Source organism: Malaya genurostris, chromosome 2 (genome assembly GCF_030247185.1).
Source record: "Malaya genurostris strain Urasoe2022 chromosome 2, Malgen_1.1, whole genome shotgun sequence".
Classification (NCBI taxonomy): domain Eukaryota; kingdom Metazoa; phylum Arthropoda; class Insecta; order Diptera; family Culicidae; genus Malaya; species Malaya genurostris.
The window spans coordinates 192,349,632-192,375,571 of NC_080571.1; the positions used below are offsets into that span (position 1 = coordinate 192,349,632).

Genomic DNA, 25,940 nt, shown 5'->3' on the forward strand with positions numbered 1-25,940 from the left:
TTTTTCGGTTTACAATATAGTTCAGTTTTAGAAAATAATAAATTACTAATATGTATTCTAAGAAAGATGTCAAGAAATGAATACACTCCTGATAGATAGGATTTGTGTGCAAACTGCGCGATTTGGTGGGGTGAATTATTCCCTCTGATAGTTACCTATTATATGAGTATGACAATGTTCAACTTACCATACCAAAGTATGACTTTCTAACAATCGCTTTGTTCAATTTAGTTCACTAGTGTGCACTTAGTTTGCAGTTACTTCGCGTGATGTATTGGAATTTACTGAATTGTTGAGATCTGTAGGCTCAGTGCACTTCCAAAGTCCGTATGTTTTACCGACGGTTGTTTGCCATAACCGCAGTGTGCCATCTTCGGAGCCACTAGCGTACAGTTCTCCATCCGGACTAAAACTGACAGCATGCACGGGCCCGAAATGCCCTTTAAAAGATTCTATGCAATGAAAAGAAAGATTTTATTTTTACATATATTGCTAATGTATAGAAAAGGGATAATCACCAATTTCGTTTCCAGTAATATAATCGAATTTGTACATTTTGAAATCTTCTCCACCACAAACGAAAATTTGCTTATCGGGATGCAGACTTGCAGAGCTAACCTTTGTTGGGACGACGATTTCCTTCATTTTTTTAAGCGTTTCCGTTTCAAAGAAGGCAACAGCCGAGCCATAAGTAACAGTTAGCATATTTCCATCGCGCGATAACTCTAGACTATTTGGATGTGCACTGAATTCGACACGCATAGTTTCCTGTCCTGAAGAGCGATCCCAAAGCCTCATGGTCTTGTCGTCCGCACAACTAATTACATATTTATCGTTGCGAGCAAAGATAGCTCGCTTTATAGTACCGGCATGACCCGAATAAGATTCAACCGGTGTACCTGAGGCATTCAAATCAAACACTCTGACTAGTTTTTCATTGCTTCCGGTTACAAGACATTGGCTGTTGCTATCAAATGCAACTGTTTTGACAATATGATTGTGCTGCAAACTGTGAACTTCTTCGCCGGTTACCGCATTCCAGATCTTTCCAGTGAAATCGGCAGCTCCGGATGCGGCTAGTGTTGCCTTATTGTTAAGAGCAACTCCCCAAACGGCACCTTTGTGACCTTCAAACGTACCTACCCAATCTCCTGTGTCTCCGAGACGTAGCATTGGTTTTCCATCTGTAACAAAATAGTCAGAATGTAAGATAATGATTGATCAATGGTTTGCTAAATGAAGGTATCGAGCGTGAAAATTCAATTTAAATCATGAATCTTCTCAATGTTTTATTTCTAAAAGGTATGTATTTCAAGAATGGCTTTTCTTGTGACGTTTATCACACTATACCAGTTGATAGCGAACCTGTGATCATTTCCTGTTTGAGACAGAAAACAGCCGAACTGAAATATGTGAAAAGATGTTTTGGTAATCTGCGAGTGAGGATATCCCGACGACTCTCCAGTAATCTTTGACCCCACTCCGGTTTGTTCTTGCGTACGAATAATTGCATGTGTCGAGTTTCTTAATAAATCTAGGTCGTCAAAAGGTGAGAGACACCCCTCTTCTACGGTCCAAGAAATTCCAGCAAAGAACCAAGTCGGTGCTGGAATCTCTGATTTTGTGGACTGGATTTTTACAACTTTCAATATTTCTGATCTTAAAACGTTTTTGAATGAAGTAATTGATTGCAAGTTGGCTCCTCCTTTCAGCGCTCATTTATCTAACGAGGTAAAGGATTTGAACAATGTGTTACAGTGGAACAGTAGAAGTATCATCCTACCTATTTCTGCCTCTTATTGTAGCAAAAGCATGACTAGTTAGCAACGGACTGTCTTCGCAATGTAATTTGATCAAGACACACAAGTAAACTGATTCGAAATGCCATTGAAGCTGTCATATCAGATTACTCCTGATTATAACTATGACTCAGCTTTCATTCAAAATTCTTCCTAGCTGCTTATTGAAATGGACAAAATCTTTTAACAACCATTTTTACACATCTGATTTACTCAAAGCATACTTCGCTTTATGATTTGGCTATCTTATGAAGTACCCCAAAATTTCAGCGATTTTAGCATTATTCGCTTCGATTGAGATGATTCCTACGAAGGAGTTCTGCTATTCCTTATACAGAATTGACCTCCTCTCGATACAAGGTTCTCCCAACCAGTGCACAGAACCACATTTTAGGGGGCCAAAAACATTTGTGTCTTAGTCTTACATAAAGATCAGTGACAGAAAAGATATTTTAATGCAGATTCTATTATAAGGGTGATCTAAAAAATATTTCCCGAATGTGTTAAGGTAGAGGACTGCATCCTTCGGCGAAATTGCAGCAAAACTTATATCAAGTAGCTTTGTCTACGACGCCATTGAGGTGTTCCCAAAAAAAATCTGATTTTTGGTTCTAGTTTTTTGTTTAATTTTTCACTTCTTGAGTCTTTGAACATCTATGAGAGTTTATTAAGAGCAATTTTTTTGATGACAGGTACATTCGGGTAGCATTTTCTGAACAGAGGTTATGAACCAAACTAGTTCAAAAACTGATTATTTTCAAACTGCTATATCTAAGATTAAGGAAAACGAAAAAACATTCCGTTCGTTGCATTTGATATGAAATACTTTCGAGCATATTTAAAAAAATGGATGTTTTTTTACAAAATGTTTAACTCTATCATGTAAGGTATTTATTAGCTATTAATGAAAACTAGGTATTTTTGTCTTCTAATGTGCTCAAATTAATTCAGTTGCAAAATCGGGTAGATAAAGTTCATTCACGTTGATGGTTATTCATATTTGTATGGATCTAATTGAATTCATATTTGTATAAATCATCCTCAACTGTTTCAGTTCTTGAAAAATTCAGAACTTTTCTTTAACGCTTGCAGGTGCTTGAGGTGCTGTATGGATTGTGTGGATAGTGTGGAGCTGTCGCCAAACGTGTAGAAACTTCTAGTGCAGGGCTCCAATTATAAAATATGCCCTGCTTCCTATTGGAATGTACAGTGAGGAAGCGCAAGAAAGTCGAAATAAATCAATTCGCAAGTATAGCGAGTTCCATTCGCGGAAATTTATTCGGATGTATTGGAACGGTTACTTTTAACGTCAGACCCTGTAATAGCATTATCAAATAGAGTAACGTTTTTAAAAATATAAATAAATATTTCCTCCACTAGTTTCTATACCCATACTATTTTCTATCAAATGCAAGAAACGATCTTTTGGCATTAAAATGCTTTAGTCTTCTTAATGCTAAAATTCATAATTTTGAACGCTTATAACTCAGTCTTTTGTTGATGAATTTATATAATTTAACTACCAATCAATTCGGAAACATTCAACTGAAACTTATGAGGTAACATTTAAGTTTAAGTATCTCAATATACGATTGAAAAATTGGTTTTAATTGACCTATGTTTTCACGAGCCAATCACAGTCGCAGTCAATGATGTCATCATGTCGTCCGATTTGCGTAGTATGAACTATAGCACAAAAGGGAATCTATGAATATATGCCCGAATACATTTCTGCTTTAGTTAACCTCTGGCTGCCAGCGAAGAACGTTGTTTGAGTAGAGGTGGATAACGAAACTGAAAGTTACATCCATTCGCTCGCTGGATAGTTGATTTGTGTGTGCGGCGTGTTGATACCATATTCTTTTGAGTATGTTGAATACTAGTAGTAGTTTATTTTGATTCTCCGGTAACCAGCAGGCCAATTTAGAGCTATCGGCGATAGATTTTTCGGACCTAATTTGAAGCGTTTGTATCTCGGTGATTTGTTGATGGATTTGCCTAATTTAACTTGTTTTGAAAGCTTGAATATTGTACGCTTATAAATGTTTTTAATTTGTCAATGGGTCGTATGCATACTGAAATCTCCATTCACATACAAACAAAAAGGTGGCGTGCAAAAGGATTTAGTATAAAAGGATTTAGTATTTAGTTGAATAAAAATCAAAAACAAATCAATCTCATCAGCATCTTACGAGGAAAACAGATTGAAAAAATGACATGCGAATACAACTATGTAATAAAAATCACTAAAAAGCCACCGCAGAGACGGGATTTGAACACGTAGTTATCTCCTATCCGGGTAAATCGTTTTGCAATTAAACTATCCTGCATGTGAAATACCCGAAGAAACAGTCTAATTGAACAAAGAAACCGAGAATGTTCAGCTGTAATTGGGCGCCACGGCGTTCATTTGTAGTTATTTCTCTATAGCAACCCCTCCGCCAGTTGTTTCAGCATTCAATTAGTTTGTTTTTTTTTCGTGTGATTCACATGCAGTGTAGCTTAATTGGCAAAACGATTTCCCCGGATAAGAGCTAGCTACGGGATCGAGTCCCGTCTCTGCGGTACCTTTGTTGCGGTTTTCATCACACTGTTGTATTCGCATATCATTTTTTAAATTTGTTTCAAAATGATCAAATGATTAATTTTCATAATCTATTTTTTTTTATTTGCTTTGCCCTAATTTTTAAGTTCAACAAAAACTAAAAAAATGCACGAATTATTCATCAAACATTTTTTGAGAAGCGCATGATTCTCCTTGCTTGAGACATTTTTCTTTTTTTTAATCATCAAAATTTCGCTAAATTGTTGTGACGCGCTCTGAACAAGAATGAAAAATGAAAAAATGTTTGGATGTAGGGCAACGGCTCCCTATTTCATCTGAGCTCCTATTTCCATCTCATCCCTTCACCTCATAACTTTGAACATGAATAATATTTTACAACCTACCGGAAGCAAACTGTGAAATGTTTGAAAATGATTTGAAAAGCTATTGTCACACTTTCCTATTTAAAGAAATGGTTTTAAATTCTTCGGTGATCGTTTTTTTCATATAAAATAAACTCACTTTTCAATTTAGGACACACTTTCGTCTCAAGATTTACATCTCGTCATGTTTCTGAATATCTACTAATCGATTCGTCTCAAAACATGATCACTATTTCGCACAATTACACTACCATTGAATGCTGGATGGCTTCATAATTAGTTATGTTCACTTGCCACTTGTTTAGTTATCGATTAAAAACTTCAAAATTTACCCGTCAAGCAATAAAAGTCTTCAAAAATATGAGATGAAAGTTTTTCACTTCGTTCACTTGATTGCGCTTTGTTTTCATCTCATTTGGTTTCGCAAAGTTGCCAAGTTATCTCATAATGTTACAAAACAAAAATTGTTTATCTTCTTCAAATTATCATCAAAAAGTAAGTTTTTGGTATCCGTGACATTAGTTTAATTATATTATTGATATTAATATTTCAATAAAACTGTTTCTGCTTCGAATATTAACAGAAAGAACGTGTTAAATACTAATGAAATAACCATTGTGGCAAATCTAGTAGCACTGGTTTCATTCCGCTATACGCCAACATAACGCTGTGAAGTGTGTGTGTGTTTCATCGGCTGTGCACAGAGATGCCAGGTATTTTCATAGAAAATATGTATTACATTGCATAGAAAGTCTATATCTGTTCTATCTGTTTGCACTAATAAAATGATGTTAAAAGATAGTTCTTTAGATCTCCGTAAGTCATTGCCCCATTAATTAGATAATTCAACGAGTAAATTTTTTACCAATAATAATAATGTGGAAAAATCCGGGTGGGTACGGTTGTATCGTTTGAGTTGTATATCTGGCAGCGGTAAGGCAGTCGGTCACCAGAATGTCTGCAAGCCATATTTTTCCAGCTGGCAGCGTTTAGTCAGCCATCTGGCAGCCATGCGAATGCGGGTGAGAGTGTAATAGTGGAATATTTTGTTTTGATTGCTGTCGCCATTGCTAATTTATCGGATGAATAAAAGATCAACGATAGGATGGATAAAAATCCATTGAGATGAAATTAGGAGCAGAGTAGGGAAAACATCATTAGTGTTTTTAGCTGTTTTATAAATATTAGTTGAATTTTCAAGAAATGTGAATCAATTTTCAACGTGGAGCAAGGCGAATGAAGCAGTAATATGAAATAGTTACAGTGATTTTAGTGGCTAAATCGGGGTTTGAAGGCGACGCCCTTACAAATGAGATGAAATAGGGAGCCCTTACCCTATTTAGATTCACATTCATTTTCGCTACGTGTTGTCACTGTACTTTCTGATGTTTTGTTCTACCACAAATCGAAATTCGTTAATATAATTATACTATTATTGAGTTTATTGGTTGACGGTTACTGATTAAACATTTTTCGATCAAAATATATATGATATATGATATATATATATATATATATATATATATATATATATATATATATATATATATATATATATATATATATATATATATATATATATATATATATATATATATATATATATATATATATATATATATATATATATATATATATATATGAATCGCAGTTTATATAAAATTAATCAGTTTGTACGTTGTAATTCGTCACAGTTTAGTGCATTCATCATCATCTTTATTTTTGTAATTATTATGGGAACCTAAGAATTATTTCATTTTTATTGTAATCGTCGTGTAATATGTATGTCATCAAAAAATTTATTTTAATAAACAAAGATGAAGTGAAAAATAGCTAAAAGAGAAAAAAATATAATTTTTTTAGGAACACCCTACGTTGCTCTATTGAAATAGCTGTAGCACTAAACCCGTTAGAGATATCACGCCTTCGGCAAAGCTACTTGACATAAGTTACTCTGCAATTTTGCCATAGGATGCATTCATCTATCTTAACACATTCGGAAAATAATTTTTGGATCATCCTAATAATAATAAGAGCCACCCTAATATCATCTGCATCAAAATATGGCTTATCTGTCACTGATCATTTTTTGTGAAAATATTATAGCTTTTGTGAAAATAATGTAGCTTATAGCTAAGCTACAAATGTTTTTGTCCTCTAAATTGTTGATCCGGATCACTGTGCAATGGTGGGACAAAGAGTGTTCAGAATTGAATGCGGAAAGAGCTTCATCGTACATCAAGTTTGGAAACAACGGGACACCTGATAATTATCGAATCGTGTCCGGTTATCATCGCATCTGTTCAGCAAATTTGTTTATATGCATTCTTTTATTTTATTATGAATTAAGTTTAAATTGTTGAGAAGTAGAGTGTTCAGTCACGAATAGTGCCTTTTCAGCCCTATTATATACATGACTTGATTGTCACCAGTAAGGCTTGTTCGCGACAGAATCTGGACAATAAAACAAATTTGCTGTTATTTCAATTCAAAATGCATTTTTTATTCATTTAATTGTGCATTATTTGTCATCTTAAAACTAATTACAGTCACTAAATAAGACTGCATGAGGAAACTAAGGGCTTTTGAGTTTACCCCCCACCGATATTCTGGTTTTGTGCAAGATTTTCGAAATTTTTCTATAGTTGTAGCTTGTTCATATTGAGAGAGTTTTCACCTCATGAGAGCCCAATACCGCTCGATAGATCGCAACTCCGGACAATTGAGTGGATTCGACTCTTTCGGTTCAATATGGACTTCATTCTCTTCCAAAATATCTTTGGTGTAGTGACAAAAATCCAAATAAGGTCAGAATAGCGAAAGAGCGTCATGGCTGCGTAGTAATAATCGCTTTTTCAGACATTCTTGAAGATATATTTCCTTGTTTACCGTTTCGGTAGTGATGAAGTTTTGGTTTGCTTGACCACATTGTGTTTATCATAAACGTTCGGTACAGCTTTCATTTTAAACGACTTCATACCTTGCCGGTGTTTGAAAGTATGCACGAAAGTTGGAGACATTAGTACGAACTGACTTCGATTATACCGGTTGATACCTCCAAATGCGCTCTCACGCAAGGGTGCGAAAATTTAACATTTTTTAAACTGTCGCCAAGCATAAGTGGTCACTGCCAATGATAAACGCAGCTGCTACATTCAAAAGTAGCCAACACGCAATGACACGAGAGCTTGGCGCAATCATGAGAGCAGTTAAGTTTGTCGTACTCTCTCATAGTTTTTGGTAGTGTACGTACATACTGGATAGGTTGCTGTTGTATTCATTTTCGGTGACGGTTTTCGAAAATGTCACGAGCTCAAAATGTCATGACATTTTCATAACTGTACTGCCATATCCGCTGTGACCGCTCTATGGCGATAAATTGAGTGAGAACGGTGGTGTTTTCATTACCGGTTAAATTTCAGTTTTGAGCTGCCTTTTTTAATTGTCATGTGTGAATATATTTTCGTATCATTTATATCTGCATTGAAAATTGAAATAAAAATTGGCACGGTAAAAATTTAATCACAAAGCTGGTTCATGCAGATAACTCAAAAATATTACAACTATTTACTTAAATTTCATACACGAAGTAGCAGAAGCGCAGCTTTTGCCTTTCTGGTATGACACAAAGACAAAAAATCTTACCGCAGAGATAACAAATCTTGAGCTTATGTTACAATTCTAGTTCATGCTAAACGGCGTTTAATTGTTTGATCAAAAAGTGCATTGGAGTAAATCACCCAACTGGAAATGAAACAAAATCACTCGAATTGCCAAAAATCCAAATTCTTGAAGTCAAAGCTTTTCTCACTGAACCGCTTCCTTCCAACGGGAGTGCAGAGAAACAAAACACGAAAACGATACAGAAAAAAAACCGTTCGCATTGGGGAGCAAGACTTTTATGTGCATGTCCTTCTACACCTCATGAGAATCGAAGTAAAACGAATTTCAAAGTTGGGCCTGCCTCTTGAAAGTTGTTGAATTTGGAAGGAGCTACTGTTTATTGTGGCTAGCCATTCTCAGATTGTAGAGTATGGTATGCGCTATGTCAGTAGCTTCAAGGAGAATTTTCACTTTTGTCGTACTTTAGTATAGATGCACCGTTACAATTCTGAAAAAGACGCAGGCAAAGTTGAAAAATTTACACAATCAATCAATACCATCGGAAGTGGGAAAGAAGCATGTCAGTTTTATTCTTATTCATGTCGTCCAGTTATGTCTTTGAAATTACCCACCCACCTTTTCATTCTTCCGGACGCACGTCCCGTATAGTGGTTATGATTTGTCTCAACCTCAACACCGTGTTCAATCAAAATCGCACACCGGTAATAGATCTTCGTGCCTGCACCGTAATTCTGATTTCTTCAAACGGCTGAAAATCGTGTTAATGTGTGCTCAGAGTCAATGGACTCGCTTGAATTCTTAAATCGGATCTTCGGTGTCGGCGGTCCGGTGCTTCCAAAATTGAAAGCCGGGGACTGATAAATATATTTTTCCCGTATTTTGCATTACTGCCCTGTATAACTGCTTGAAATGCTCAACACTCTTAATCCTGTGATTCCGAAACCGGATGAAATTCAAGTTTTATGTAGGACCATAAGACCATTCATTTGAGCCTAAGTTTGTAAAAATCGGTCACGCCATTTCCGAGGAAAGTTAGTACACAAAAACGTTACCCACACACATACATTTTGTGTACTCGACGAACTGAGTCGAATGGTATATGACACTCGGTACAAAAGTCGGTTTTTACAGTGATTGCATAACCTTTCTATAGAGACGAACCTGCCACCGGCTGAAAGTCTCTTTAATAAAGAAAACTAACTAACTAACCTTTCTATATGAGGACAAAAAATAATCATTTTGCTAGCATTTCCCTTACACCCAGCTATCCAATTATTGATGTGTTTTCTTTTCTACTAAAAACGATTCCTTTACATTTATTTGCAATTTTGTACCAGACGTAGAAAATTTGCATTTCTTGAGATATCGTTATATCTGCTTCTGATATTTTCCCCATATACATTTATTGTTTATCAAAATAAAACATGTCAATCACGAATAGGATGAACAAAAAAAAGAGACTTATTGAGAACCTTATGAAACTGTGAGACTAGAAGATGATATATTGCCCGACGAACGATCACAACCCCTATCCATTGCAGTCAAAGAGCATTTGACGAAGTCGATTAAATCAAAAATTGAACGACCTTCAAAAATGTTATGTTGTGTATCAAAAATGTTATGTTGTGTGTTGTTTTATAAACACGGGTCGAATTCCGTCAACTTTATGAACATTTCGAGATATTTAATTTATTAACCATCACTGCAATGATGAATGATGAACATGATGAATATTTATGTCATCAGTATGTTTCACGCTCCGTTTTTTTAAGTTGTATTCCTCATATGCAATTTCATTAGCTAGATTTCAATCACAAATATGTATGGAATTCACCAAACTGACGTAAATGTTGTCATTTTTTATATATTTGTGAGCTGTTTGCCTCGATCTTTCAATTTTTTCAGTGGTACTTGTTCATTGCATAATATCGAATTTAATCTTACGAAAAATCTCCACTCTTCCGTATGATTGAAAAGTCATACGATCTGTTAAAACATTCAATCACAGGAATCTTGAATTTTCTATGGTATTGAATGAGGTTTTGCTTTCGTTTTCACTTTCAGTGCAGGAAAATTTCTTCAAGCCGCTGCATTTTCATTCAAACCTAAGTCTACTGACTTCCGCAATATTACAGTTTCGCGACAAGATCAAGGTTGAACGCATAAAGCCATTGACCCATGTACAAATGTGTCGCGATTTATCGTTGCTACAAGAAAATTGTATAAAGAAATATGTATGTATGCGTTGTTTGGTTTAAATCGTTCTTTTTCAGGTATTACTTCTTTCCAGCTGGATTACCTTGAGCGTACATCACACGATGCTGGTTGTGTACTATCTACTTTTCAACAATTGTAGTCGATTTCGAAGACATAGTGCATAACAGTAACATTTGAGTCTAGCAATTTTCGATACTGTTGATAATTAATTTCTGGTCATTCTGATCTACTCATGATTTGATCGCAAGTGTAATCCAAATCATCCTGATTCATTTCACAGTCCGGAAATTGTGTTCAAATCCAAATTACATCCCTTTGCATTCGTACGAACGACCTCAAATCATTCCACTAGGAAATACTGCTATAAACAGAGCATTTACATACACATCACTGCCGACACCCGGAAGCCCTCCAATCTCATACCAATAAATGTATAGGAAGCTGCCTCGTGATAATCTCACACCCGAGACACACATCTTGTCTGTACGAACAACGGTATATACGCTCCCTTTTTGTAGCATTTCTGTTCTAGGAAATAGTCGCACACCAGGCAGTATGTAGTATAGTATAGCGCACAGTCTAACTATTTGATATTCCATTACCTTGAAATTGATTTTCAATGCCAGCCGGTCGTGCGGGGCGGACTTTTTATATTCGTTCTTATTGTTCCTTTTTGATCGGGACGTGAGACTAGAGATGTATATACGAGGTTCGTACTGAATTTGAAAACGGATTGATATTATTATTTTTTAATATTTTGCAAGTCAGAGAATGAGATTATTCAACAAAATTCCCATTAGTGGTATAAACGACTACATACCCGAATCATATGCTTTTGGGGCTTCGCCGATGAAATAATGCTGAGAAAATATTTAATGGTCTACTGCTCAACTATGCTCAAAACGTAATAATCCAGTGAATTAAGGTCAAGGAAACTGGAAGGCATAGATTTGAGATGCTAAAGACAATAGAATCTTCGACCTTCCAATCTTGTGTCACCGTGGGTTTGTGTGCAGTAGCAGAGTCCTGCTGGAATATGCATGATCTGTCCTCACGTACATTCTGAATCCGAGATTTTGAAACAGACTCAACGTGTTAGCATTTACCCGAAACTTTTACTGGACAGAGTACAAAATTCTTTGATCACAACTTCCATGACATATTGTTCAAAAATCAGGGGGCCAGAATACAGGTTCGCATTTCAATTCCTGGATTTTGTTTCAGAAATGCAAATGAAAGCGCGACCTGAACGTTTGAAGCTTTATACCACGAAGAAGGTCTGTTGTTGATGGAAAGTTCTCATCATGACTACCCTGTTCCGTGTGAAGTACAAGAAAATATGATCGATTTTCGAAAATGGTTTTCTTTTTATACTCATCCAGTTGAACAACGGGACTGTGAGCGTTCAAAACCATCGTCGCGGGTACGAGAAAGGCAAGCAATGATGAGTTTTCCTTATGGTTTTCAAAATTTTGAGAAAATTTATATTCTAAGCTATTTATAGTTTTCTCACACTGTTGGAAATTTAATCATTGATTACTGAACATATTTCTGATAGCAAGAAGAAAGAAATATATTGTTGCGTTTAGTGCAACTCGAGATATTCACGTTTCAGTTCTATCCATTCTTCCACAGGGCAAATTTCGAAGTGGCGTTCCATAGTAAAGTAAGACGTATTCACATAAAAAATTTCAACAGATTGAAGTTTATTTGAAAAGACACAAGCATCGGTATTGCGATGTATATGAAATTTTATCAGCCAGTAGTACAGTAATATCGTACCAGCAGTGTAATGATGCAAATGGAAAGACCAAAATTGAATAAAACTTCAATCACGAAACATGGTTTATGCAGCTGATTCAAAAATGAAACACTGTTTAGCAAATATTTAATTTACAATAGTAAAGGAAGTGCAGGAATTCGTTTGTTTCCGAAAAATTGGTTTAATCGAAATAGGACATGAGAAGTAAGTCAAACAACAAGTTAGTGAGTATTGAAAATGGAACAAATCCTCGCAAATTGAACCGATCGAACTTAGATTCAAATAAATAGCTTATCATATTGAATGAAGTTGAATTTGTTAAAAAGACGTTAAAAATGTCTAACCTTCATACAGTAGACGACAAAAAAAAAGTCAAAGCGGATTGTAAAACTATTTGAACTTGTAGGCTTGCTGCGCTAATAGCTGTAAAACCTTACTACAACTGCGACAGTCTGCGGATTCCGATTCCGGAAACCGTTATTCGTAATGTCCAATATGAAGCTTGCACCAATTTCTCGTGCAATGTGAATAAGAAAGGCATCATTACACCACTAGGTGAATTCAAACAGATTTTATTTATTGTACAGCTTCACCATTCATCTCATATACTAAAACTGTTAGTAGGAGTGAGATCTTTTATCTCTGTTCGATGCTAAAAGGGTAAGATGAAAATTAGTGCATTCGATTCGAACTTTTGCGTTGATTTCAAAACATTTAATTTAATTATTGTCCACAATGGTGGCAAAAACTTGGCTCAATTTTTTCTATTCATCAGCTCGCCTCATGGTTTACGATGCAATCCGTAAAATGATGGTAAAGATGAAACTCATCGCTGATCTAAACAAACACACTCACCTATACAGAGCACCGCTGACATCAAATTATGATGATATTGATGGTTCTCAGTTTTGATTTCATAGCATCTAACTATCATTCCTAGTTTTAAAAAGTGAGTACTGAGTTTGGCATCAGCTACACCGGTGAGTGTATGCAGAGCTGCCAACACAACCCAGGTTTTCGGTTTTGGTTTTGCTGGTACTCAAAACGAGCACGAGCATTAATGTACGAAAATAAAAGTCGAACCGTAGCGTGATGTATACCATAAACGATTGAATTTCATGTCTCGAGCTAAACACAACTGAACCGAATGCGTTTTCCAGCATACGAGAACATGTGTTGAGAATTGGATTGAAATGGCATCCATTCGAACGTTGGCCGCCCATGGAAACACATCATATCACAACTCAAAAATCGTCTATCAGTGGGTTCTAATATTTGATGTGCACTCAGCGCTCATCTGCTGATTGCTTGACACTACCCTCTCAGCAAGCGGTTCTATTTTATTGGTCGTTGAGCGCTTGTTGAACGACATACTGCCCGAAATATAAGCTCAGTTTGCTGGATCAGTTTGTTGTTCACAGAAAGAAAAGATGAAAATTACACGACATGTAAACCGATAGTACTATGAAATAGGCATCAGTTGAAACGAAAATCTGATTTAAAACCACGATTGATGTAAAATTACATTAAAATTTATTTAGTTTTTCATTGAACAAGACTGTATATTTACAAACCGCTTCGTTTTGTAATGCAAATTTCCATTCAATTGCCTGCTCCAAATATGTGCATGAAAATAAATGTAAAATCACAAAATATTTTTATCTGTGATGTTTTTTCTCTTGCAAAAATACTGTGAAAATTAGATGTTACCTTCATATAGAAAGAAATTTTTTGTTATTCTACGCGAAGTAGAAGTATTGTACAGGTATGTAGTGTTAGTTGAAAAAAACTTCAGTAAAACTAGTCCAACGGGGCTCCAACCCCTCATAATAAAAAAGGCTCAACGATGGACCTCTTTCTATAGGGTTTGTTGAACGAAAAAAATGGCATTCGGTTCAACGGTCTGCTTCAAAATCGGCAAACGAAGGTCCCGTGTTGGCCTCCCGTTGAACGATTGATTGAACTTTATTGGACCAACGATCCAACGTATTGGACCAACGATGGACCACCGTCGAGCGTTTTTTCTAAGAGGGTACGATGTCGAGACGATGTTTTCTCGACACAAATGGTTACCCAGTTACTCAACTCGCTCAGTTATGCTTCTGAAACCGATTTGCAGGTGAGCTGAACTCAGTGATGATGAAGTACGGAGTTGATTATTACCAGGTCTGATTGTCCATAATATATAATACATAATATGAATGACAATTACATTGTACCACAAGTACTTTATCATCCCAAGACCTCCTGCACGTCCAAGTGCATTAGATTTATCTCGTTGTTCGACTAGATTGCACCTGGAAAGTATTTCCTGATTTACACGGTAGCGATGATTTACCAATCATCATCTCAATTAGCAGTAACAAAGGCATTGCTAATTCAGTTAATATTCCATATGATTTGACAAAAATGTTGACTGGATTAAATACCAAAGTAGTATCTCAAGTACCTTGAAATCAATGGAAGAGCTCCCCCCCTCCCTTGAAGAATATGACTTCCTCTTTTGTTCGATTCTGAAGGTATGGTTCGGTAAAATTATCGGACAACTGGTTAAAAAACTTTTTTTGGTGTACGAACGATTCCATCAATTAAATTCAACTTGGTGAAGAATCTGTAAATTTTCTTCGAACAATAACAGTAAATTTTCTTCGAACAATAACAGTAAATTTTCTTCGAACAATAACAGGAGGAAAATATTAAAGATATTAAACAACTCGGATCAACCGTTCTAGCATATTAAAAGTAAGTCACAACATATTACTTTCACTAGGAGTAGTGGTGCTAGATATATTACGGAATGAGCCATTGTTTATACCTTGTGCTGGTTTTCCTTTAATAACATTTTCTACAAACGTCGGATTGTTTTGCGGTCTTCTAAAGTTTTTTTCCTCGTTAAATTTCCTACGAAAATAACATATGCACTGATTTATATGCAAAGCAAAGTCCTGGCATGACATTCCTTTTGTGGAATTTGGCCTTTCTGTTTCAACAGACCGATTCTTAGTGTACAGAATCATTGCATGGCTAGTACTATGGATCCTACTGACACTAAGAATTCTTCCAGGAATCAGGAATCAGAACAAATTGGCTCAAATGGCACGTTCCCCTTGATATTTGGAGATTTGTGTTTTGCCATCAATATGTTTTTAGCATCATTTTCCCGATATATAGGAGGGAAGGATTGAAAGGAAATGGTAAAGGTTGGACTAGGAGGATGGGAAAAATTGACGACACAAAAACACATAAAAGCAGAAGTAAATTCTGCACCCCTAAGGGATGCTGAACAATCTGCTGAGGATCACATTTAGTGGAAGCAGAAGTAAATTCTGAACCTCTACGAGGCCCCGAACAGTCTGCTGTTAATAAAACCTCCAACCCCCGAGAGGATTTAGAGATCTTACAAAAGCGACATCATTCTGCACTCCCGGAAGAATGCAGAACGATTCGCAGTATGTACGAGCAGAAGTAAATTCGGTACCCCCTAAAGGATGCCAAACAATCTGCTAAACCTTATTTAAGGTGAATACAGAAGGGATTCATTCACTCCAGGAAGAACGATGAACCCTTCCGACTATAGCTCCTTACCACATTGGGTGAGAAACGAGAGAATATCCTTCAATTTTAGCTCCGCATACACAGACTCAACCATGGATGGAGAACCAAAAACCCGGATACGTAGCTGCGTCAATGCAGGACAGTTACATATCAGATGATATGAAGTACCATAATCGCATTCACACAAATCACACGAATAATACTCAGCACGTTGAATAGTAGCCATGTGATAATTGAGTTTGCAATGTCCAGTCAGAGCTCTGACCAGAATACTGCAATGATGCTTGGAGAAATGCAGTAGACACTTTGACATTATCAGATTTAAATCTGGTAGAAATGCTTTGGTCTGAGCGCAAGTTTGCAAGCTGCGCTAGTAGCTGGCATGTTTGGATGCAGCCCAAGAACGAATCTTGTGCTTTATCCAACTAATAGAAAGTGGTAAAGCTGGTTCAGGACCAACGAAATCATTCGTTGCACCAGCTCTAGCCAACTCATCAGCCCATTCATTTCCAGTAATACCAGAATGGCCGGGTACCCATAAGAAGTAAACAGCATTTGAAATGCTGAGGTCTTCAATTTGAGTTCGACATGCGATCGCTAGATTCGACCGTGAGTCATTCGAACTGAGTGCTTTCAAGGCTGCCTGACTGTCGGAACAAAAATAAATTCGTTTACCACAGATCCTCTGCTGAAGTGCCGATTTTACTCCACACAGAATCGCGTAGATTTCTGCTTGGAACACAGTACAGTATCTACCAAGTGAAAGAGACTGCTCCAGCCTCATTTCACGACAGTAAACACCAGCACCAGCACGACCATTCAACAGAGAACCGTCCGTATAACAAACTATGTGTTCATCAAGTTGTCGTTCCAGACAACCAGACAACCATTCCTCACGAAGAGGATAGCTCACATTGAATGTTTTGAAAGGAAAACTGCATGTGAGAGTTAGGTCACTAGGAGCAAGTAAATGCTCATCCCACGTAACCATTTGAGACCACAAGCGAGTGTGGCTGGTAGCATAATCTAATGGGTTACTGTTCCAAAGCCCTGTAACCTTAAGACGGTATGCACAAGATAATGCTTCTTGTTTTAGGAACACATGAAGTGGTTTAATGCACAGTAGCGCCTCTAGAGCAGCAGTAGGAGTTGTCGTGAATGCTCCTGTCATCGCCATTAGGACCATCCTTTGGAGATGATTTAGCTTTGACTGAACTGTCGCGACTTCTCCTTTCTGCCACCATACAAGACATCCATATGATAAAATTGGTCTAACAATAGTTGTGTAGATCCAATGAATATATCTGCGTTTGAGTCCCCATGATTTTCCAAAAGCTCGTCTGCATTGGCCGAAAGCCATGCAAGCTCTTTTAATCCTGAAATCAAAGTGAGCAGACCAATTCAGTTTTGAGTCAAGAATAACCCCGACGTATTTAACTTGATCGACCACAGTAACCTCTGAACCGAAGAACTGTAACGGACGAGCTCCTGTGATTATCCTACGATGAGTGAAAAGCACCATTGATGTTTTGCCCGGATTTACAGATAATCCAACCTGACAACACCATTGTTCAACAGATCGCAGGGCTTGTTGCATTAAATCAAAGAGAGTGTTAATGCTTATACCGGTCATCAATATATGATAATCGTCGGCAAAACCATAAGTCGGAAATCCAAGGTTATTAAGTTTCCTTAACAAACCATCAGCGACTAGGTTCCATAAAAGTGGGGATAGTACACCACCTTGAGGACACCCACAGACACTCAGCTTTTTAATCTCTGCTTGCCGAAGCGATGAACAAAGAAGTCGATTGCTAAACATTGCGTGTATCCAATTTGTAATACTTGAGGTATGCCATGACCACGGGCTGCTTCCAGAATTGAATTGAAAGACACTTTATCAAAGGCACCTTCAATATCTAGGAAAACTCCCAAGCAATATTGCTTTAGTGAGAAAGCTTTTTCAATGTTGTACACAACATCATGTAACAGGGTTGTAGTGGACTTTCCACGCTGGTAAGCATGTTGCATTCCATGTAGCGGATGCACGCCCAAACTAACATTCCTGATATAGTGATCGACTATGCGTTCCACTGTTTTAAGAAGAAATGAGCTAAGACTGATAGGCCTGAAACTCTTCGCTTCCTCATAAGTGTCGCGACCGCCTTTGGGAATAAATTTGACAATTATTTCCTGCCAGGCTCTTGGAATATATCCTGTCGCAAGACTAAAAGTAAGTATTTTCTTCAAAACATGTTTGAAATGTTCATGACACTAAGAATCCTTCCAAGTCGGGGCTCGAACATACGACAACTGGCTTGTAAGACCAGCGCCCTATGCATTGAACCACCAGCCCGGGTTGGTTCCACAAAAGGAATGTAATGCCAAGACTTTGCTTTTACTGATTTATATAATTCATAGGGTTTATAGGTTCCAGCCGATTTTTTTGTAAAGAGTTAATTTCCCCATACTAAATCCCATACAAACTATAAACCTCGGGCGCGAAAATATAGTTTCTCCGATCGAGCTAAAATTTTGCGTGATGCTTATGGGACCCAAAAGGAACAGGAAAAGTTTGATGGAGCGAGAAAATAAACCTTTTCATCTTTTTCCCATACAACCTTGTCCCACCCTAGTGCTCATCCAGAAGATCTAAAAAAATGTATCAGACAACGATACTTTCGGTGATGGAATATGGATCCGTTATAGATTGAAGCCATTCGCATCAAACGCTGCTGGCAAAAATGAACCGTTTTTCTTGGGCGAAATAAAACAGTGCCTGAACGACATATTGGATAATAATTATCAAATCACAATAGTTTGGATTCCGGCTCATTGCTTCATTCCAGGCAATGAAAGAGCCGATATTTTAGCCAAACGTAGTGCTATTGAGGGTGAAATTTATGAGAGACCGATTGCTTTCAACGAATTCTATAGCGCGTTTCGCCAAAGAACACTTGCCAGCTGGCAAGCTTCTTGGGATAAAGATGATCTGGGTCGATGGATGCACTCAATTATTCCTAAAATATCAACAGAGGCATGGTTCAGGGGACTGGATGTGAGTAGGCACTTAACTCATGTGAAGTCCAGACTTATGTCCAACCACTACACGTTAGATGCACATCTCCTTCGAATTGGACTTTCCGATACTAATCATTGTGTTTGTGGCGAAGGTTATCGCGATATTGATCATGTCGTTTGGACATGCGTGGAGTATTGTGATGTCAGATCTCAACTAATAAATTCCTTGCGTACTCAAGGTAGACTATCCAATGTCCCAGTTCGCGACATTCTTGCTTGTCGTGACCTTTCTTACATGAAACTTCTTTATCATTTCATTAAGTCCATTGGAGTTCCAACTTAAATTTTATTTTATGTTAGACTGTTTTCTCTTCCATGAGTTCAACCAATAGCCAACTATATGATATTGAATAAAGTGATGAACTGATACAAACAAACCTGAAATAGTTATAAGATGTATTTTATTTAATGTAATTCATAATAGCAAATCGCTTGATAAAAACTGTGTTTAGATTAACTAATGAATACCAACATACATATATGATATTCGAAATGTTTTAGGTTTAAAGTACTATGTATTGTGGATTATCAGGAATGAAACTGAAAACATTTTATCATGTTCTCATTAGGAATACCTTGTACAGTCATTACTAACCCTTTTTACCTTTTTTAAAAATATAAGAAATGTAGGTATAGGATTCGCTCAAACTTTAGAAAAATTTTCCGAGGCCTGTAGGTCCGAGTGTAATATACTAAGCATATCAACTCGACGAACTGAGTATATGTTCGTGTGTGTATGTATGTGTGTTGTTAACAAAGAGGTCGAGATCTCAGATGTGACTGGACCGATTTTGAACAAACTATTCGCAAATGAAAGATCTCCATCAGCCTGAACGCTATTGAATTCTATTCCTACTTTTGTTTGTATTCGGATACTGAAAATTGTCAGTCGTCAACCACAAATGAAAGATCCAGCTTTATCACTGTCAACTAGTTGGACAAAGCACAGGATTCAGTAGGACAAAGCACAGGCATCCAAACATGCCAGCTACTGGCGCATCTTGCACACTTGCGCTCAGACAACAGCATTTTTACAAGATTTGAATCTGAAAATGTAAAATGTCAATTGCATTTTCCAAGCATTATTGCAGGATCCCTGTCAGAGCTCTGACTGCACGTTGCAAACTCAACTATCACATGGCTACTATTCAGCGTACTGAGTATTATTTTTGTGATTTGTGTAAGTGCGATTGCGTACTTCATGTTCCTTTTATCCATCTCTTCCCATCAGGAAAATGAGAAGCTACGACAAGGCACACATCTCCAAATAACACCACTTGAGCCAATTAGTTCTGATTCCTGATACAATAATTTTCCCAAATTTCGAAATAAATACATAATTTCTTAGGTGAATTCAATTGACTTCGATTACACCGGCTTCCGAATTCCAGTTCCGAAAGCATCGAGAATAGAAGAGCTCAATCGTATTCTCAAAGAAGGATAAACCAAATTTCAACACGAGTACAAAAATGCAGTTTCAAAATTACAGAGTAATGAGTGACTGCAATTTTAAACCATAATTAAACGACAGTGCGAAAAACTTAAAAGTTCTCCTAAATTGGACTCAAAACTGTTTCAATATTGAATTATATTAGTTGAAGTTTAAACAAACCAAATTTCATTATACCCGCCCCAGTATCCGGTTCCGGAATTACCGGGAACGATAGTCAAAATCTTTAGAATGGAACTCACTGTTATGGTTTTATGCAAAACAATTTTTTAAAACAGGTTCACCTTTTCAAAATTTCAACGTTTTTTATATAAATAAAAATAACGTATAGAATTGGTTAAAACTTTTTTTTTATGTAATCCTTGACCCGGAGGTCCAAGTATCGTATGCCTATTCGCACCTCTGGATAAATTAAGCAAACGTCTGCGTGGTAAAAACGAAAAGGTACCCCTCTGTCCGAGGGAGAGTTAATATAAAATTCATTCAAAAATGTCCAAAAATTTATACCAATACATTGTCATTCTTCCTAACCACAATTTTAAGGGGATAAAATTTTAAGATACTGAAAATTTTCCAAAAATGTGAAAGAAACCAGAAATTTTTAGCATTATTAATCAAACTGAATTACTATATAAATTATTAAAATAATTTGAGAACTGACAACTCCGACCAATATTCATGCACATGCGTCTGAATATTTGTTTATACATCAATAGTTTGACGAACTGCATTATTTAGTTTTTCATTACATTCTTGTAACCAGTGATGGAATTTCACTAGAGTAATACACCAGCGTGTAAGTTTCATGCCCATACTGAAGATGCAGCTGGCGAGCACCGCACAAGAAAAAAAGCGCACTTATCATCAGTTTCGAATAGAAAAATTTCAAGTGTGTTCTTGTGTTTGCAAGTAAAAGGCAAGAGCTCTCGTTTATGTTGTCAGTGCGAGGCGATATTCTTTACACAGAGGAGATGAACATCTCCGTTTGCAACTTTTTTTTCTTTGTGCTGTCAATAACATGACAGCCTAAGGACACCTTTGGCCCATCTCGCCTCTTGGAACAAAAAACTTTTTATTCTTTTATCGTTTTGTTATCATTTTGTAATATCGTTATTATTTTTATCATTATTATTATTTGTCGTAACAGTTACCTGATTCGTATGACGAGTCATTTCGTCAGAATGCAATTAAATGGTGTCATGAGCTTTTGAATTTCTAAGATCTGGTTTGATTCAATCAACGTTTTGACGTGAATACGTCTTACTTTACTATGGGCGGTTTTTTTTAAATTCACTTTGTACAAGAATGGATAGAACTTAATCGTGAATATCTCTTGTTCATTAACGACAGTAACATAATTTATTCTCCATACCATCGGAAATATGTTCAGCAATTTATGCTAAAATTGTCAAAAGTATGAGATAACTACAAATAACTCAAATCGATGTTTTTTTAAAATGATTGGCATGAACGAGCATTAAGGTGATATTCAGGCCTTATTTTGGCACAAAATTTCAACCACATAAATTGAACACATCATCGCACAAAGCATATCATGCAAAGCCGCCTCATAGATATACGGAATATTTTCAGTGATGAGCGGCGTTTGTTTGTTAGCAAAACATACACTAACTATGTATGGTTATAAACCATGCGTGTTCTAATTAACTAATACAGGGTGACAACGCAACGGGTGTCCAGAAAAAAACGTTTTGATAGGTCCACTGGTTGAGGATTGACGTGTTTTTCGGGTATCTGGATATATGAATAGGAAATATTCATTATAATTAGTGCATATAGGAAAAACAAAATGCATTTTTAGTCATCTAAGGGTTTTGTACCGATTTGTTCTAAGCACACATGATTGTTTTTTGTGTACCTGAGGTTGAAAATGAATCAATAAAGAACACCTCTCTTCCCGTTAAGCCGATGGAAATTTCAGTTCGATGGAAAAAATGTAAGCGACATGATGACACTGACATGGGCTGTTTAAATTGTGGTAATTCGCTTGCAAACACGTCTGTTCAACAATCGAAACCATAAAATGAAAATTCATGCTATGATTGTGATGGAAACCATAAATCCGCATACTTACAATTAAATTCTCATCCAATACAACTTTATTAGATTATATATACCTACAATTTTGAAAAACCGCTCTGCTGCCACCCCGGGCTTTTCTAAAACACCATTTTTTTCGAATGTATCTATTAGTCAATAAACGTAGGTACATCCATCATGCCATCTATTTTAAGAAAAATGCGGCATGCTTACAAGCTTACTATTATTGTTATCTTTATTTAACCTCGATTTTAACTCATCGAGCCCCGACCTGGAAGGATTCTTAGTGTCAGTAGGATCCATAGTACTAGCCATGCAATGATTCTGTACACTAAGAATCGGCTGCGAAATCTGTTGAAACAGAAAGGCCAAATTCACCAAAGGAATATAATGCCAAGACTTTGCTTTTAACTCATCGACAATCTTCAACAGCTCCTTCGTATACTTCAATATTAACATTTTTTGTGATCCTTCTATGGAATCCATAATTGAGGACCTTCATTTACATTCATTGATAGCGATGAAGAATGCCTGTAACAGTTGATAAAACAAAGACAACAAAATCGTTTGGTAACACTCAGTCGCCACTAAGAGCTATAGCACTGTAGTAGCTTGCAAGTAGATGCAACAGACGCATCAAGTTCTGCGAAGATCACCACGGCAGAGCAACAAAGATATCAGTATCATCATATTTTATCGCTACAACATTGTACCTGCGTGCGAACATAAATAAGATAAACCTAGATTCCCCAGTGTAATAGTACTGTAGCTGAGCAACCCGTGACACCAAAAGCGCCGTCTGGTGTAGAATGGGTGCGTAAATGCTCCGAAAATGCATGTACAAAGTTGCCTGTACATTTAAACACATCCACAGTAGCTAATGGAGAAAAGTACAACCGTTTCTCACTAGAAGCGCTGTTAGTGTCTCCGTACAATGGGAAATCTATCTTTATTTGATTTATGGTGCGAGGTACATTCAACACGTACATCCTGCGTATCGTGGCATTCCTTTTCATTTAGTTTGCTATACCATTTAGTTATTCAAAAAAATGATTGCAATTAAATGTAACGGAATATTAGTTAGAATAGAAAATAAGCCGGACTAAAATCGTAGCATGAACTCCATCCTTTCCCGTATAACGAAATATCAGGGATATTCCTCTAGTCCTTGGACTCTCTTTTTATGGTGTGAATTTAAGCTATGAAATTCATCCCAAAAGACTGTACATCTCGATTTTCCCCAGTCAAAGCGATCGTGAAAACGAATTAAGATAAAACGCGTTATGTTGCATAGTCTCAAACAGACCAAATGTCATTGTTAACCCCTTTATAGTCTCAGAGACTCATTCCAATTTAGATTCTGAGGAATCTAACTCTAACGACAATAGTGAAGCCAATTCGTTTGTCACACCTCAAGGGTCAATGAAAAGAAAAAAGGGTTTTCCTAAATTACCCAACAAAGAACAAGACAATAATCCAATGGGCTCCAATGCGAAAACACAATCAGCATTGTTGATTTTTTACGAAACTGTTGAGATGATTTTTACAACATTCAATTTATCTAAACCCACGAAAAACCGGCTAACAGCATTCCTTCTGTAAAAAAAACCTTTTATTATACTGCTATTTATCGTAGTATTTCACTTTTCTTCTCACCCAAATCTTCACTAAACAGAAAAAAAACATCACTTTTACTCATAGTTACTTTATATTTATTATTCCTATTTATTTACTCGAATTATCAACTTAATCAAACTAGATTTCCATCCAATTGAGAGGAAACCAACTAGGTTCACCAAACTGATTTTCGATGGGGAACAATCCGGTTTATTCGTGATAGGCACTTTTGATCCATTCGCAAAATATGTTCAACTTTGTCGTATCCTTTGCGATTCGTCTCAATTTCACAAGACATCTTTCTCCGGCAACTGTTCTTGAATCATTACTCGATTTTTATTTTCCATATTCCTAATATCTCTGTCATTGTTTTCAAATATAGCTTCGATTCTCTTAGTCGAACGTAGTAAAGCTACCAAGTTTACTCCATCGTAAGAATACTTAGCATTTCACATTCATTCTAATAAATTTTATAACCCTTCTGATATACACTACAAACTTCGAAAACCAAAAGCGATGGTTATGTCTAACGTGTCGATTTTAATCATTGTGTTTATCCACGAACAATTCGACCGTCCCACGACAAAAGTGCCTAACTGCAAATGACAGTTTCTCTTTGTTCACTTTTTCTTTCACGATTTACCAAACTGATTTTATATTTGACGCTTTACTCTTCTCAAAACTTTCAAGGTAAAACTACAATCTTTCGATTTATATTGGAAACTTTAGAGAATTTTCAATAATGTCTCCGTAATAATCAAAAGCGAAAGTAAACAAAGAGAGGCTCTCATTTGCAGTTAGGCCCTTTTGTCGCGGGACTATCGAATTTGCTTGCATTCGCTCAAAAGAAGTCGAAAATCAATCTCCAACAAAAATAGTTTTGTATAAATTGCATGAATTTGCTCTAATAGAATGATTATTCTACAGATACATCCTCCCAGCGAAAGATCAAAATTGTTAGAACTGGTACTTTAATAAGATACAATAGGTACAATACGATACATGGCTTAAATACTTCAAACGACAAAAAGTTGTAGAATTTGTTTCTGAGGAAAATATTAAAATAACTTGTTTCAATGAATGTCACGAAAATTTGTTTTTATACCGAATTAAATAACCAAGAATATTACTCAGCACGGTATATTAATTACTTTTTTTTTAACTCTGAACGAAATAAATTTCCAAGGTAATCCAAATTGCATCTTCCCCAAATTTCTATCAAATCCAACGACGGGTGACATTTTTTCAAAGGTTAAATTTGTCAAGGTCTAGCACAAAAATTTTATATACTTGAAAGTCTACCAGAATTAATGTTTGGAAATTCTTTGTTTTAAAAATTTAACCATCATTATTAGTACGGAAAGGAGAACCTTTCGTCATTGCAAAAAGAAAGTTTTGTCATTTGGCTTACCTTTGCAGGCCGATATTAAAAAGTATCCACAATCAGTCAGATCACTGAAATCCAAATGCACCACTGGTCTGGTATGGCCGGAACAGGTCAAGGGAATTTGTTTTAGATTTGCCATATTACTGCTTCCTCAACCTGTACCGGATTTGACAAACGTATGATTTTCCGTTTCTTCTTCACAATTATCGACCAGATACACAAAATTTCACTGACCAGTTGTATTTTCCACAATTCCAAACAGCCAGAGAATAAATAGAAAACGCTCACATATGATTAAATTTTCCACTTAACTTTAATTTTTGTACGGTAGTACAAGATAAAATAATAATAAATCTATTAATTTTCCTTACTTCTGCGAAGAGGACATTGAAACAATGTGAACAGAATGAAAAACTAAAAGCTAACTGACACTACAATCATGACTTTAGTTGTTGTCAA

At 36.4% G+C, this 25,940-nt stretch overlaps 1 protein-coding gene across 1 annotated transcript; it reads right to left on the reverse strand.

The window, feature by feature from the left end:
* On the reverse strand, positions 1-25,940 carry LOC131432926 (serine-threonine kinase receptor-associated protein). Its single transcript, XM_058599523.1, has 3 exons — positions 25,506-25,940; positions 519-1,184; positions 1-452 (listed from the first exon to the last, which is right to left on the reverse strand). The coding sequence occupies exons 1-3, from the start codon at positions 25,618-25,620 to the stop codon at positions 247-249; spliced, it is 987 nt and encodes a 328-aa protein (XP_058455506.1). The 5' UTR covers positions 25,621-25,940; the 3' UTR covers positions 1-246.

What these genes read in the sequence shown, in the direction of transcription:
- LOC131432926 (XM_058599523.1), bottom strand. Translation starts at nt 25,620, where the DNA reads ATGGCAAATCTAAAACAAATTCCCTTGACCTGTTCCGGCCATACCAGA. An exon ending in TTTAATATCGGCCTGCAAAG is followed by an intron (nt 1,185 to 25,505) that starts GTAAGCCAAATG and finishes ATTTTGTTACAG; the next exon opens with ATGGAAAACCAATGCTACGT. An exon ending in TATTACTGGAAACGAAATTG is followed by an intron (nt 453 to 518) that starts GTGATTATCCCT and finishes TTCATTGCATAG; the next exon opens with AATCTTTTAAAGGGCATTTC.